Below are 13,801 nucleotides of genomic sequence, written 5' to 3' on the forward strand. Positions count from 1 at the left end.
GGAAGTTTGAGCCTTCAGTGTTGTGATGTAGCAGTCAAGAGTTGATGGCTTGTCTGGTTTCAAAGAAATACAGAGAAGTTTCTCCTATTCCAAAAGATGGTGCACATCACTTTACCCACTGAGGGTTAGATCTTGAACTTCTTTTCAATAGGGAATTCCCATGTTGCCACTCCTTTGGACTCTGGCTCATAGTGTTGACACCATGTCTCATCACCAATAATGATGTGATCCAGGAAACTGTCACCTTCAGTCTTTTAATGGTTTAATAGATTCAGACAGTCTTGCTTAGTGTTTTTTCTGTTCCTGTGTGAGCATTTGTGGGACTCTCCTGGTGCAAACTTTGCAGTTCTCCAATGTTGTCACCATCGTTTCTAACCTATTGAAGCTGATATTCAGCTCTGTATGAATTCCCTCCCTGGTTGTAATCTGCATACTTGGGTGGATGAGCTGATTGAGTCTCTTGTTGTTCACAGTGTGACAGTTGTGGTTTGTCTTTCACATTGCTGATGCTGCTACTGAGATACACCACCCACTGCCTCACTGTGCTCACATCCACTGTTTAGTCTCAGAAACGTTCAGCATTGATGGATGTCACTGCTACTTTTTCCATGTGGAGGAATTCAATGCCATGCCTTTGCTTCATATGTTCTTCCATGTCAGACTCTCCCTCTGCTGCTGTCTATCGCACAGCAACAAAATGCAATGGAATATTGGTTGGAAGATTCGGCCTCTGCTGCCACACCACCACCATCTGCATCTGACTGTATGGACCAGTGTAATAAAGTAGGAGGCATTACTGTTGGAGCAGGCCTCATATTTTATAATAGGTTGTAATTTTACATGACCTCCATATTGAGAACATGTAGGATGTGAAATTAAAAACGTTCAGAAAGAATCCAAACAAACTAAAATCCCACCACCACAAAAAAAAAGAATTCTTCAGGCTTTATTGTTTGGTAGCCAAGGAGTGTTTATGATACTTAGGAGTGTGAGAAGTAGTACTGTTGCTTTCTCCATACTGCTGTCGTGGCTGAGTGCCATGAGAGTTTAGTGGAAAACTGCTGATGTAGCCTGCAGTTGAACTGATAATGGAATGGCAATATTAACGTACTGCCTTCCTGTGAGCCTCGGTGTTTTTCACACCAAGTCATGCTTGCTCCTGGTCAACTGAGCACCCAAATCATGCAGGCAAACTGTCTTTTAAATGCCAAGTGCAGTGATCCAGGGGGTGTACAGCTCTGGTGCCTGGAGAGCTTCAGATGATATTATCCTTGAGCATGTGGGATTTAAAGCCTATATTTTCCTGGAGTTCTTGGCTGATGTGATGTTGTGGGTGTGCATGTATAGACCGTGCAATACAGATTTAGTACTTTAATTTTAAGAAGCACTTTTGGAAGACCTTACAGTGCTGCATGCTCAGTTGTGTTCTCTGCTTCTACTGGATTGTGTAACCTAATGTTGGTTAGGCTGCGGTTGGACTTGATGATCTTTGAGGACTTTTCCAACCCAAGCAATTCTATGATTCTATATTGGCTTTATGTGTTTCTTAATCTATTTCAGATATACGCAACATTCTGTAGATTTTTCCTTTTTCTTCCAATCAAGAGTTTGATTATTTTTTCCTGTCTCTGTAACTAAGCGTCCATTCTCTGTTCGTGCTTTTGTTAAAGAGCTGCTGTTGCACTCTGCTACGTTTCAGGTTAAACATTCAAAGCATATTCTTTAAATGCAGCATCAATGATGTAATATTTTATTCTTTTGTTGAGAACATTATTTTACTTCTAGGCAATGTATTTTTTTCACGATGGAATATAAAAATCAGCTGTTCTAAATGCTGTTAATAGGAAAGTAAGCTAACTACCTTTTTAAGATGCAATAAATGAAGTGATCCTGAGTGTAAATAATTACTTGGAGCAGCATGTTACAATTAGATGCTAATAAGAAGTAGAGTTCCTAAATTATCATTTGAGGGAGGCCAATTTCCTTCTTGTAGAGATTTTCTTTTATTAACACTAATTAGGCTTATTTTGGAGGGGATAACAGACCTGTGCAGTATGACAAAAGCTTCACAGCTGCCAGAAGTTTGTTTGACCAGTACAGGGGAACTTCAGATTCTTACTTTGTTGTACATGCTGTTGCTGTTTCTCATGACTTAAAACCTGGTCTTCCACATAGTATGTTCTGCATAGAGGGAAAGGCAAGTTTGATTACAAGTTCTTTTGTCTTTTTTTCATGCTAAGCTGCTCTTAAAGCTTCCCATTTTATTATGTCGTGTTTTATTATATCATGACCTTGACGCCTGAGGTGGGTGGTGGTGATGTGGCAGTAGAGGCTGAACTTTCCCACCAGTATTCTGTGGTGTGTTGGTCCTGTGTGACAGATGGCAGCAGTTGGGCAGTCTGGCAAAGTGGTATCTTAACGTGGAAGTGAATATAAAGTGGTGTAGAATTGAGTTCTTCCGTGTGGTGGTGACTATGTTGAAAAAGGGTGTTTTGTAGTTGAGAATTTGGTCTGTCAGACAGTGTTGTTGTGCTCTTTTTGTCTCTTGTGGTTTTCATGGTAATAAATAGGAGGCATTGCTTTCAGAGTGACTTGGGTATTGAAAACCATGGTAGATGTAGTTCAGTCAAGTCCATTGCTTTAGGTTATGTCTCTGCTTCTGTTTGCTGCCTTTGCCAGTAGATAAAGATAGATGCATTTCTTTCTTCCGATGGTTTAAAGAATTTTCTTCCTCTATTCTGCTGGGTTCTTAATAACTCTATTAAGTATTTTTCTAGTATTTTTCTTGAGGGAGAGGGAAAGATGAAAATAAACTCTTTGAAACTTTGGCTTATATACAAATCAGAGTCTCAAAACAGGGTTCTTGGTGGTTTAAGAATTTTTTCCTTGGCAGTTACAAAGTGCTTAGTCATAGAGCACTGCCTGCTTGTGGTACATCTATCTAGACCATTTGTCTCATGTCCTTGTCTTAGGTCTTGAGTGAAATTTCTTATTTATAAGTTTGTTTTTTTTTCTTTATCTTACAAAAGGGATCAACTTTCCAACTACTTTCTTGTAGCAGGGTTACATTTTCTTGCTCCTGTGTCAGGAGTCTGCCCATTCTTAAAATGGGTTGCCAAGGATGATGCTCACTTGTTATTCAGGCAAGCTGATAAGTTACTAAACAGTGGTTTTTCAGAGTTTGTGAAAACGACCTTTCTTTTATCACACAGGAATGTCAAAATAATAGTGTAACTTAATCCATTCCTTTTGCTGCTGAGGAGTAACAAGATGGAGCTCAGGAGCATAAATTGGTTGTGGGCACCATCTGTGGCAGTCCAAATTACCAACCCTGTGCTTAGCTTTGTGCATTATTATCTTTGGCTTATTTCAGCTTCCCCTTATTCAAATTCTGCTTGATTTTTGTCTGGCTAACTAGCTGAGGTGTTGATGTACCTGTGCAGGACTCAGACCAAAACTGAGTCCAAGTGTGACTACATTCTGGGGAAAAAGAGTGAGCAAGGAGAGATGTTATTTCAGAGTCAGTTAGAGGTTGGTCCAGATATGTGATGTATTAAATACCCTGACACTAGCTGTAGTTCTGGAATGCACTTCCATGGCGAGACCTCTTTACAGGGGCAGGGGTTATGACTTGTTTTCTCAGGGACTTCCAGCAGAGATGTGATTGTTAAGAGGTTGTGCAACCTGTTTCAGGGTACTTTGTGGGACAAATCAGGACTTGCCCATATGTCAGGTGCTCATGTTTAGAAAACATGAATCCTTCTAAGCTAAAGGTCTTCTCCCTTGTTTAGTAGATTTGTTTTATATGTGAATGCCACTGTTATTTTTTCTGAGAACCAGACACATGCTTGCCTTAGCTGAATGCTAGTTAAGAGCATATGCTTCCAGCATCAGTATGTTTCAGAAGCAAGTAGTTCTAGGTTCTGGTGGTGAACTCTTTTGACACTGAATTAATTGTATTTTAAAATGTGTAAGAATCAGTGCTTTGCTGATCAAAAGAGGCCCCTTTTGACCTAACAGTTCTATAATGGTGTACTTAAATGGAGGGAGAAAGTTGTGCATTATTGTGGTGTTGCTCATGGCTTGAAACAAAAATATTCTGCTTGGGCAGATCAGGTAATGTTCCATTGCTCAAGCACATCTTCCTTATCTTAGACTATTTGTATCATCCGCATGAGTATCAAGCAAAAGAACAGAGTGATGTTAGAGTATAAATATATTCATTTTGCTGTAAAAATGAGTAGACGTGGTGCTAAACTTTGTTTTAGTGCTCTAATAGTGCATTATTTTGTAGTTTTAGGAGACTGCTAAAGACTGTCATTACTCATCTCTTGTTATTAAAATAATAGATGATAATAAGCATCCATAAGTTGTAAAGTCCTCAGTTTTGAGTGAATTGCGTAAGTAGTCTAACTTAGCTTTACGATAGGATTTAAATTTAAAAAATAGATAAGTAAAATCAAAATCAAACAACTGTTCCTGATGCTTGATTTCTCCAAATCTGTGAGACTTGTTCAAACAAGTATTAGTTTATTTCCAATACTACTGTGCTTTTCAAAATTAGGGCTGCATCTTGGAAGGTGAATAAATCAGTCTGTGACTCCTTTTGCTGCCATCACCAAAAACCAAAACCATCCGACTTCCTGCTGGATGGAGAGGTGTTGGAAGAGAAGCTTGAATTAATACCAGTAAATAAGGAATTCAAACTGTTTCTCTGGGATACTTATTATTCTAATTCTGATAAATAGGTTTCAATACGTATCTGCTCTTCTGGTTTTCATTACAGTTATGAATTTTGAGGTTCCTTGGAGTCTACAGATTGCCTATAAAGCAAAAGCTCCTTGCAACTGAGTAACTACGTAGTTTGAAAATGTTTAAATGGGGTAGTTGAGCTGTGAATCTGCTTGTCTCTTATGTCCTTCCAGATTTTACTGAATGAGAACTAATGATGAATGTGCCTCCTAAAAAAGGACTTAAAAGTTGCAAGGTGCCCACCAAAGGGGAAATTGTGTGAATCTATACGAACGTGTTAACCAACTTGAAGCTACTTTCTGGTCATTTATTCTAGTGGAAGATACTGAAGGGTTCTTTCACTTTTTGCTTACTTCTCATATTTAAAACAGCAGAGGGCTGTTGAGGTGTCATGAAAATACTGATAGTTTTGCTTGTGCTGTTGGAAAGCGTGCTTGTCACATGAAAATGTTAATGTATTTCCCATAAATAACTTACTTAAAAGCTAGAGTTGAGATGGGTATTGCTAATTTAGCAAGAACTCAGCCTGTGTTGACAGGGCACAAAGTTTGACAGCACCAAACACCTATTTTCTAAGCTGGTAAAATTCCAGATGAGAGAACTGCTATTTCTTTTGTGTTGCTTTCCAATGTTGGACTACATGCACCTCTATGCACGTACCTTCTTAGTAACCCTGGATTTAGCCAGCTTACCTGATAGCATTGGTGGGACCGCTGCTTCTTTTAGTGACCGATTTAGTCCTGTCATCAAATGTAGAAAGGAGAAACAGTAGTTAATGACAATTTTTCTTTCTTTTTTCCTTTTTTCCATAGCTAGGAACTCAAAGCAATCATACCTCCACTGTTACTTGAAGGGCAATGAATAGGGTGTCATTATATGTAAATGTAATGCTTTTACTTACTTTTGTAGAGGGTCACTTGCCGCACCTCCTGTCTATTCAGGTGTCAGTTACTAGGCTGGTCTCTGAAGCAAAAATAAATGGCAGGGCTTTATAAAACTGCTTTTGTGTGCATCTTTAATGATAAAGACTTAAAGTGCTTGTTTGCCTCCTGAATAGCATGAACCAGTTATCAAGTAGAATGATGAAAAGAGTGAGTCTTGTCAGAAGCTCTTCAACTTGGAGTGGTACCTGAGGCTGAAAGCTGAGGTCTTGGGTTCGAAGTGCTCTTTCATGTTTGTGGAGGATCCAAAGTGACTTTAGGAATTGTTCTCAAACTGTAAAACCTCACAGCTACTGAGATGGTAACACTGAACTTGGACTGTGCCTTACCTCAATTTCGCTTTGTTAGAAGGAACGCCTTAGGACTTCAGGAGTATCTTTTTACTGTTTGTGCACTCATCAGCAAATAGTGAAATTCTGAAGTGAATCCACGTTGTTTGTGCTGCCTGTGTTCACGATACAGAACTTTGGGATTGCTACCTTGTTCAGGCTTTGATTTCAGCCAATTTAATCCATCAGTTTCAGAGTGGTTATGTGAGAACTTGTTTTGCAACATGAAACATTCAGCTACTGCCTTTTATGTGTAGTGTTTCTGTAGTTCACTGTAGCATGTTCTTACATTGGCCTATTTTCTTCTGGTGGGTTATATTGAAAAATTTTGCAGTCTTCATGATTTTCCTGTGTTTTAAAGGTTTATTTTCTTTAAATCCAAAGCCAAAGAGTAACCTTGTATTCTCTTCTTGAACTGTGGAAATACAGATGCAAAACTAAGCTATGTGTTATCTTTCTTTTCAGCTGTTTACTGATGGAATCACCAATAAATTAATTGGCTGCTACGTGGGTGACATAACAGATGATGTGGTTTTAGTTAGGATCTATGGAAACAAGACTGAGCTCTTAGTCGACCGTGATGAAGAAGTGAAGAGTTTCCGTGTGTTGCAGGCCCATGGCTGTGCACCTCAACTGTATTGTACTTTCAACAACGGCTTGTGCTACGAGTTCATGCAGGGAGAGGCCCTGGATCCTGAGCATGTATGCAATCCTGATATTTTCAGGTAAGCTTTTTACTTAATTATTTTATTACACAAGTTCTGTGATGTATATATGATTTCAAATCCAGAGTATCTCAGGCTTAGTTTATGAGCAGACACACAGTGAATGTTATTATGAGCCTGTCTGAAACTGACTTTCAAACTTGTGGTGGGTCATTGTTTTTACATAGTTAATCATGATATTTCAGTTGTGGAAAAAATCCTTGCTGCTCTCACTTCATATACATTTAAGTTCTACTAGTGAGCGTTCAATTCTTGAACATTGCTGTTTGGGAAATAATTTAATGTGGTGCATTTAGAGGGGCTGGGTTTCATTAAAGTGAATCCTAACTCTTATATTTCATTTTTGAATAGGTTCAAAATATTTCACTGAGACTTTTTAACATTAGTAGCAAGTAGAAAATGCTGATGTTTTAAGGGTTTTCTTAGCTTTTCATGTGTGAGCTGAAATTTGATACCTAAAAACTGCACCTAATTTAAGTAAAGTCTTCTGAGATGTGCATGCCAAAGAATAGATATCAAATATACATGGTGTAGTTGAAATCCAGTTTATCTCCCTGCCAGTGCTTCACACATTGTACTGCTTAAAGACATTATGAGTCTTAAAATATGCTACCTTGTGGGCTGTGCTGCTTTTATTTATACTCTTGCTGATTTCTTTATTGGATCTCATCATATTTCTATTAAATGTTTTTGTTGTCCTCTCTTCTTGCTAGAAAAGATAGGATATGGACTGTCTAATCTATTGCAAATGCAATGTTAATTTTAACTTTTTTTTTTCTTTGAAGACTCATTGCCAGACAGCTTGCTAAAATCCATACTATCCATGCACACAATGGATGGATCCCTAAATCTAACCTGTGGTTGAAGATGGGGAAGTATTTCTCTCTTATACCCACAGAGTTTGCAGATGAGGAAGTGAATAAAAGGTAGGTATTTGATCATCATGTGCTTTCCCAACATCTCTTTTTAGATAAATGTTCTTTATAGAATTTCTTTGATATTGTTGATATGAAGTGCTTTTCTGTCTGTATTGTAAATGCTCTAGCAAAGTTGTGGGTTTTGATAACAAAATTCTTTAGACAAGAGTAATTGAATAATTTTAAAGATGTCAACTTAATATATTTACTTTGATTAAAGGGGGAAAAAAAAGGAATCTTATTTAATCTTATTGGGTAAATATGGTACTTGCAGTTGTGTATGGTAATGTGTGCAGTGTGTGAATGAGACTCGTGCTGTAAACTTTTTATCTATGCTCCTTGAAAAATGTGCAGAATTGTGTTCAAATTTTATTCCTGAGTAGACTGCTGTCACATTTAAAATAGATAATCTGTAGAATTTCTTTGGAGAGGACAAAATAGAATATTGTCTTGATTTGTCTGCAGAGGTGCTACGGGAAATAGTGCCCTAGTTTGAGAGAACATCTGTTGAATTATTTGAAATAAGAGTGTAGAGGAAAATAATTAAGTTGTTTCATTACAGATGCTTGGTATGGAACACACTACTAAAAATTAACTCTCAAACTTCTTACACCTGAAAAGGTTTTTAAGTGAAATTCCAAGTCCTCAAGTTCTTCAGGAAGAGATGGCCTGGATGAAGGAAAGACTGTCAAATTTAGGATCACCAGTGGTACTCTGTCACAATGACCTGTTGTGTAAGAATATTATTTACAACAAGAAACGAGGTAGGTAGTGAGCTAAGCAGTAAGTGGAGGCTTAGTTTGTTTATTGTGTAGTTTAATTTGCTACATCAGTGGTGTCCCTTTAGTGCTGTTAGTGTTGGTGAACTTGGTTTGAGCTTTTAAGACTGCATGTAATGGTAGTGATAATGGTGTAAATCTACTTTTGTTGCATTAGTTGATTCTCATCTATGTTACTGTGCAGAGAAAAATGTTGCTACTTGATTTTATTTAATTAATCAGTTTTTCTATAACCTGCCTGTATGACTAGGTTGCAAAGTATATCATTGTTTATGATAATTCTGTTCCTGTGGTATGAAGGGAAAAAATTATACAAGCGTAAAAAATAATCTGAAGACATCCCCTGTAATATGTGTGGTGTTGTGGTTTATGATTGTGCTGCTGTGAAGAAAAGATTTTCATGACAAAGTATTTCAGTGGTACTTAGCACTGCGCTCAGTCATTCCATTTATGTTCTGCATGAGGTACATAGGCATTTTAGATTGCTTTAAATACGTACTTCATTCAAACAGTTAAAGGCAGTACAGGTCTTGGTAAAGATTAAATATTTTTATTTTTATTAAATTCAGAATAGTTTTATTAAAGAATGCCTCAAATAGAATCTGTAAAGCTTCTGTATAAACTCAGTTTATTTTATTGGTTTGAGGTTCAGTTACTAAATTAATCAATTAAATAGAATATTAAAATAAACAGGGAAGGCAGACCTCAAGATGCTAAAATGATGTGGTGAAATTGGCTATATTTGCACAGCTTTCCTTCTGTGTAATATAACTGAGATCAGATGAATGCAATAAAATCATCAGGTTAGATATTCAAGATCCTTTTGACATGAGGATGACTTGATCTTTTTAGTAACTTCATGTGTTTGCAACAGTTCAGTAACTGTTGGTATTTCAGTCAAAACTGTGTGAAGTGAGTGACCAGGAATCAAAAAATTAGCATGTGACCTTACATTAGAGTTGTGATATAGCACCAAAAGCAATATTTTGTTCTTCTGTAGGTTTTTTCAGCGCTGAAACTACTTAGGGTTTTAACATTCCTCAATCACTTATTGAGGTAAAATGTAGTTTCTAGTCATTTGCCATAGTAGAACAATGATTCAATGTGAAATAAATGAGGAATTCCTCTAAAAGGCTCGCTGTCATGGTCAATAGACTTAAAGTTTCTACTTTAAAACAACTGCTGTATGCTTTTCTTTTTGTAAACAGAATGGAGGAAAAAACAATGCCAGCAGTGCATCACTTATGAGCAAACCTACAATAACCAGTGTGTGAGTGTTTAGTGTTGGGGACAGGGTGGGGAGGAGTGGGAGGTGTACATGAAGCACTTAGGCTACAAGCTGGCTGGGGCAAAAATACTGGGAAATCTGAGATAGGTGGATTGTTACGCTTGTTTGAATGTTGTACATGTGTTGTAAGATATCTGCAATCTAGGTATAGCAGGTACCTTTTTACAGTAACCAAACCTCAGTGCCAGCTGTAGCATGTTTTATATCTGTCCTTTGAATGCTCTTTCTTATAGTGCTCATATTGCAGAGCAAAAACTAAGCTATTTGCTCATTAGTTGAATTTTATGGAATTTTATTTTTATAGTTGAGCCTCCCTCCACTTCAAAAGACTACATATGTTTTGCTGGAGTTCTGTTAAGCACTGCAGAACTTTATGTTGGTATATAGAGAACTTCATAAGCACAAAATAGAATCTTTAAAGATGCACTTCATTAGAAATGACATCTGGCTGCATGAAGGTAGCTAACAGCTTTGATGATACTGAGACTTTACCAGATTTACTTAATCATCTAGAGAGACTTGTGTGTCAAAAACATCCTGGCTTACACTAAGCTGGAACTGAGGAGAGACAATCAGTCTTGTAGGTTAATTGCTTAGCATTCTCCCCCCCCCCCATCCCCTCCATTACAGATTGATCAGTGCTGGCAATGTTTGGCTTTTCAGAAGCTGGCACAAAATAACTCACTGGTTTTAACAACACTGTATTTGTTTTGTTGAGTAGATGTCCTAAGCATTTACAACCATGTTTTTGTTTTTAAACTACAGGCTGACAACAGATGTTAGGCTCTTGTCCAGTGCAGTTAGAATGATAGTAACTTATCCTAGTGCCTTCTTTTAGACATGGACTCTGGATTAAATTAATGTTAAATTTTCAGACTTGGAAGAAAAATTTTAATTGTTGTGCTGCTTCTGAGAAGAATCAATCTTATGTCCCTACATTATTTATGAGACCGGAATAGCATGTTGAATGCTATCTTCATTTGCTGGATTTTAAGTTATCTGATTTGAATTTGTTCATGCTGTGACTGAGGGAACTTGGCCTCCTCTTGCTGCTTTGTTAATGGCCGTTCTCAGTTGCTCAGGATATGAAATTAGCAAGTGTTATTTTATGTAACTCATAATAATTATCAGTGTGAATTACTCTTTGAAGGATGCAACTCAGAACTTCTTGTTGCTCTTAATTGCAATTTGGACATCAAGGTAATTAAAATGTGTTTAGTAACATGTTTAAAAAGCTCTTGTTCCAATGGTGTTCAATTTTTTATTAACATAAGCTGGAAATATCCAAAACATATGTTCTAAAAGTATTCAAATCTTGCTGTTCAAGAAGACCAAATACCAATATTCTTTTGTCTATATCTGTGTTCTTTTTGAATGTTTTAAATTCTTCTGCCAGGAAGTTAAGTGTGTAGGTAGATGGCTAGTTTTGTTCTGTTTATTCCCTCTGCCTACCCAATGTTTTCTATGATCTTTGGTAGGAGTCTGTGGGTGCTCAGTGCTTCTGAAGACTGAGGTATGTTTAAGGCTTCTAGTTTTGATCTAAAAACCGATTTTAATTTTGCAAAGATATATTGGGTTTTTATAACTAAAATTATTCTGTGGGTGTATGACCCTATTTTGTATTTTCAGGTGTGGTAGTAGTAGTCTAGATCACTGTCTTCTCTGAAGCTGTCTTGTAGGACATCAGTGGCTCACCTGATGAGCCAGATAGGAGAGAACTTGTCATCCTGCTGTAGTAACTACAGCTAGGACTCACTTGTTAAAAGCGTTTACCTCATTAAGGCAGTGAGAGTGAAGGGAGCTGTAGAGAGGTGTCATCACTCTCCTGCCTTTCAGTTTCCTGAGGAGATGGAACAGATGTCCTCTTGATTAGTTTTTCTTCTATTTGAAAACTGAATTTCAGGTGTATAAAACACAACATGTATTCCATTTTGTATCTTTATATAATGTTTCTGGATGAGATTGTGTTGCCTACTGTAGTAGGCAACCTTTGAAAACAATATATTGTGCTTGAAAAGCAAATATTCTTTAACACCCTTATTTCTGTCGTCATCAGAGAGATGACAGAGCTTAGTTTTAAGCAATGTCTCTTTCAGTAAAACACAGATCTGTTCAGACTACTCTATTATTGGTCTCCCTACTCACACTGATAATGGTGGGATATACGAATTCACTATGTTTCTTTCAAACCTCAAAGCAAACTGATAAACCTGTAGTGTAACTATACTTTTAGAAGCGGTTTTGCAGTATTAACTGCAGTAAGTCTTTAAAGGAAACTCTAATACTGTGGATATTTAAACAATGAGAATGATGCTTCTTCTAAAGGAAGGCGGTTGAAACTCCACGCTAGCACAAATCTGAAAGAGATTAATGAGAATGCAGGATCTTTTTACTTTGAAGTTTTGTCTTATCACATATGAGTTGCCAAACTTTCTTCATCTGCTGCAGATCACTTGTGCCATTGTTGCTGTCTTGTGATACGCATAGTGCTACGTAAGTGCACTAAGCAAATGTTTTATCGCATCACTTGTTTTTGTGTGCCTCCCCATTGGAGAGTGCCTGGTAACAGCATCATCTGTAGTTTGTGAGATTCAATTTCTTATTCCATAAGAGTATTATCTGTAGCAAGGATTAAGTTTTGGCTATAATCAAAAACATAATGGCACATACAGGTATGTTCGAGATGAAACTTAGACATTGAAAAAAAAATTTTTTTATGGTATATCTTATGCTGGTACTTTACAAGCAGACTTTAACCTGTGTTTTTAACTAATGTGGGGAAAAGCTGAATACAGCCAGTTTCTAATGGTGTTAGGGTGGGGGGCATCAGAGGTTAGTTTTGTTGCAGGGCATTAACAAGGGTTGGGCAGTACATTTTGACTGACTTGTAACTTACAGGTGTTTTTTAAAACAACTACTAAAGAACCAATGAGAAGCACAAGCACATGCAAGTGTATGAATCTGCCAGTCAAGTGGCAGCAGAAATTGGTCTGTGACAGTATCATAAGATTTTGGTTGCATCTGCTGTAAAACTTCTTGTCCCTTCAGACCCTTCAATTTTCCATTGCCAGCAAGATTTTCCTGGGAGGAGCTTGCCACTTTGCATTCTCATGTTGGTTTGTCAGAGCCTAAAAGGTTTAACCTCATAACCTTGGTAAGCAATCCTCTTTTTCTGTGGAAGCAAGGGTAAATCTGACTTCGAGGATTGTGACTAAATGATTTTGTTAGTGTTTTGGGGTTTAACTTTGATTGTAAGTGCTTAGACAAGAAGATGGATGCATCTGGAAAAGATAGATTTGTTATTGTTTCAAATATGGTAATGATGAACTGTGTAGACAGAAGGAACACTTCTAACAAAGTTGTTCTGTATTAACTTGCTTGGGACATATGCTTGATATACCTATTGTATTTGATATGTGCAATATTCATAAATTCTTAGGAGACATAGTATTAGATTCTTAATCCTCAGCCTAGAAAATATCTAGTAGTTTTAACGTTATTCTTAATTTGCTTTTTTGATACATATAATAGCGTTAGTATCTGTATGGTTTTTTAAGTGATGCTAGCAAGATTGTTCATTTTAATAAGAATATGTTTTTATAAACTAAATCTACAACTAGTCATTGAAAGGATGAGTGCAGAGAGGCAAAAAGATACAACTGTGAACGTTTGCCATTTCAGCATAGTGTGGAAAATGTAAGCTTTTACATTTTAAGGTTCCACTGTGAATAGCACACTACTTCTCTTTCGGTTGCTCCCTTTAAATAAAAGAGCTCTAATTTTATCTAGTTGTTCAAACTTGTTGATGTCTTTAAAGCTTGCTGTGATGTAGACATGCTTGAGCAGGTTCAGTGCTATATTACATCTTTGAGTGAAGCACTTTTCCTAGCTTCCCCAAAGACAACTGCTGACTAGTAAAAAAAATAAAAATAAAAAAATTTAAAAAATTAAGTAATTTGGAAATATTTGGGGCTGATGACTGTTAGCAGTCCTTATTTATGTAATACTAGGTAGCTTCATTGTTTTGAGCATTGTCTTATCAGACTAGTTTAAGCCACCTTAAAACAAAA

General features: G+C 37.0%; 1 protein-coding gene across 11 annotated transcripts in view; it reads left to right on the plus strand.

The window, feature by feature from the left end:
* ETNK1 (ethanolamine kinase 1) overlaps positions 1 to 13,801 on the plus strand; it is a 31,989-nt gene that overhangs the window by 5,376 nt on the left and 12,812 nt on the right. The window contains exons 2-7 of one of the 11 annotated variants that reach the window (XM_085542351.1): positions 6,488 to 6,747; positions 7,533 to 7,673; positions 8,286 to 8,428; positions 9,652 to 9,713; positions 11,210 to 11,244; positions 12,780 to 12,885. In XM_085542351.1, the coding sequence (XP_085398477.1) occupies positions 6,488 to 6,747; positions 7,533 to 7,673; positions 8,286 to 8,428; positions 9,652 to 9,713; positions 11,210 to 11,236 (633 nt within the window). In that variant the 3' untranslated portion in view covers positions 11,237 to 11,244; positions 12,780 to 12,885. Of the gene's footprint in view, positions 1 to 6,487; positions 6,748 to 7,532; positions 7,674 to 8,226; positions 8,429 to 9,651; positions 9,714 to 11,209; positions 13,679 to 13,801 lie in introns of those variants that run through there. The other 10 variants (XR_014944310.1, XR_014944317.1, XR_014944324.1 and 7 more) reach the window with 10 other exon arrangements.

This window comes from Coturnix japonica, chromosome 1, assembly GCF_054131305.1.
Source record: "Coturnix japonica strain WE chromosome 1, WE-NBRP24, whole genome shotgun sequence".
In the NCBI taxonomy this organism is placed as follows: domain Eukaryota; kingdom Metazoa; phylum Chordata; class Aves; order Galliformes; family Phasianidae; genus Coturnix; species Coturnix japonica.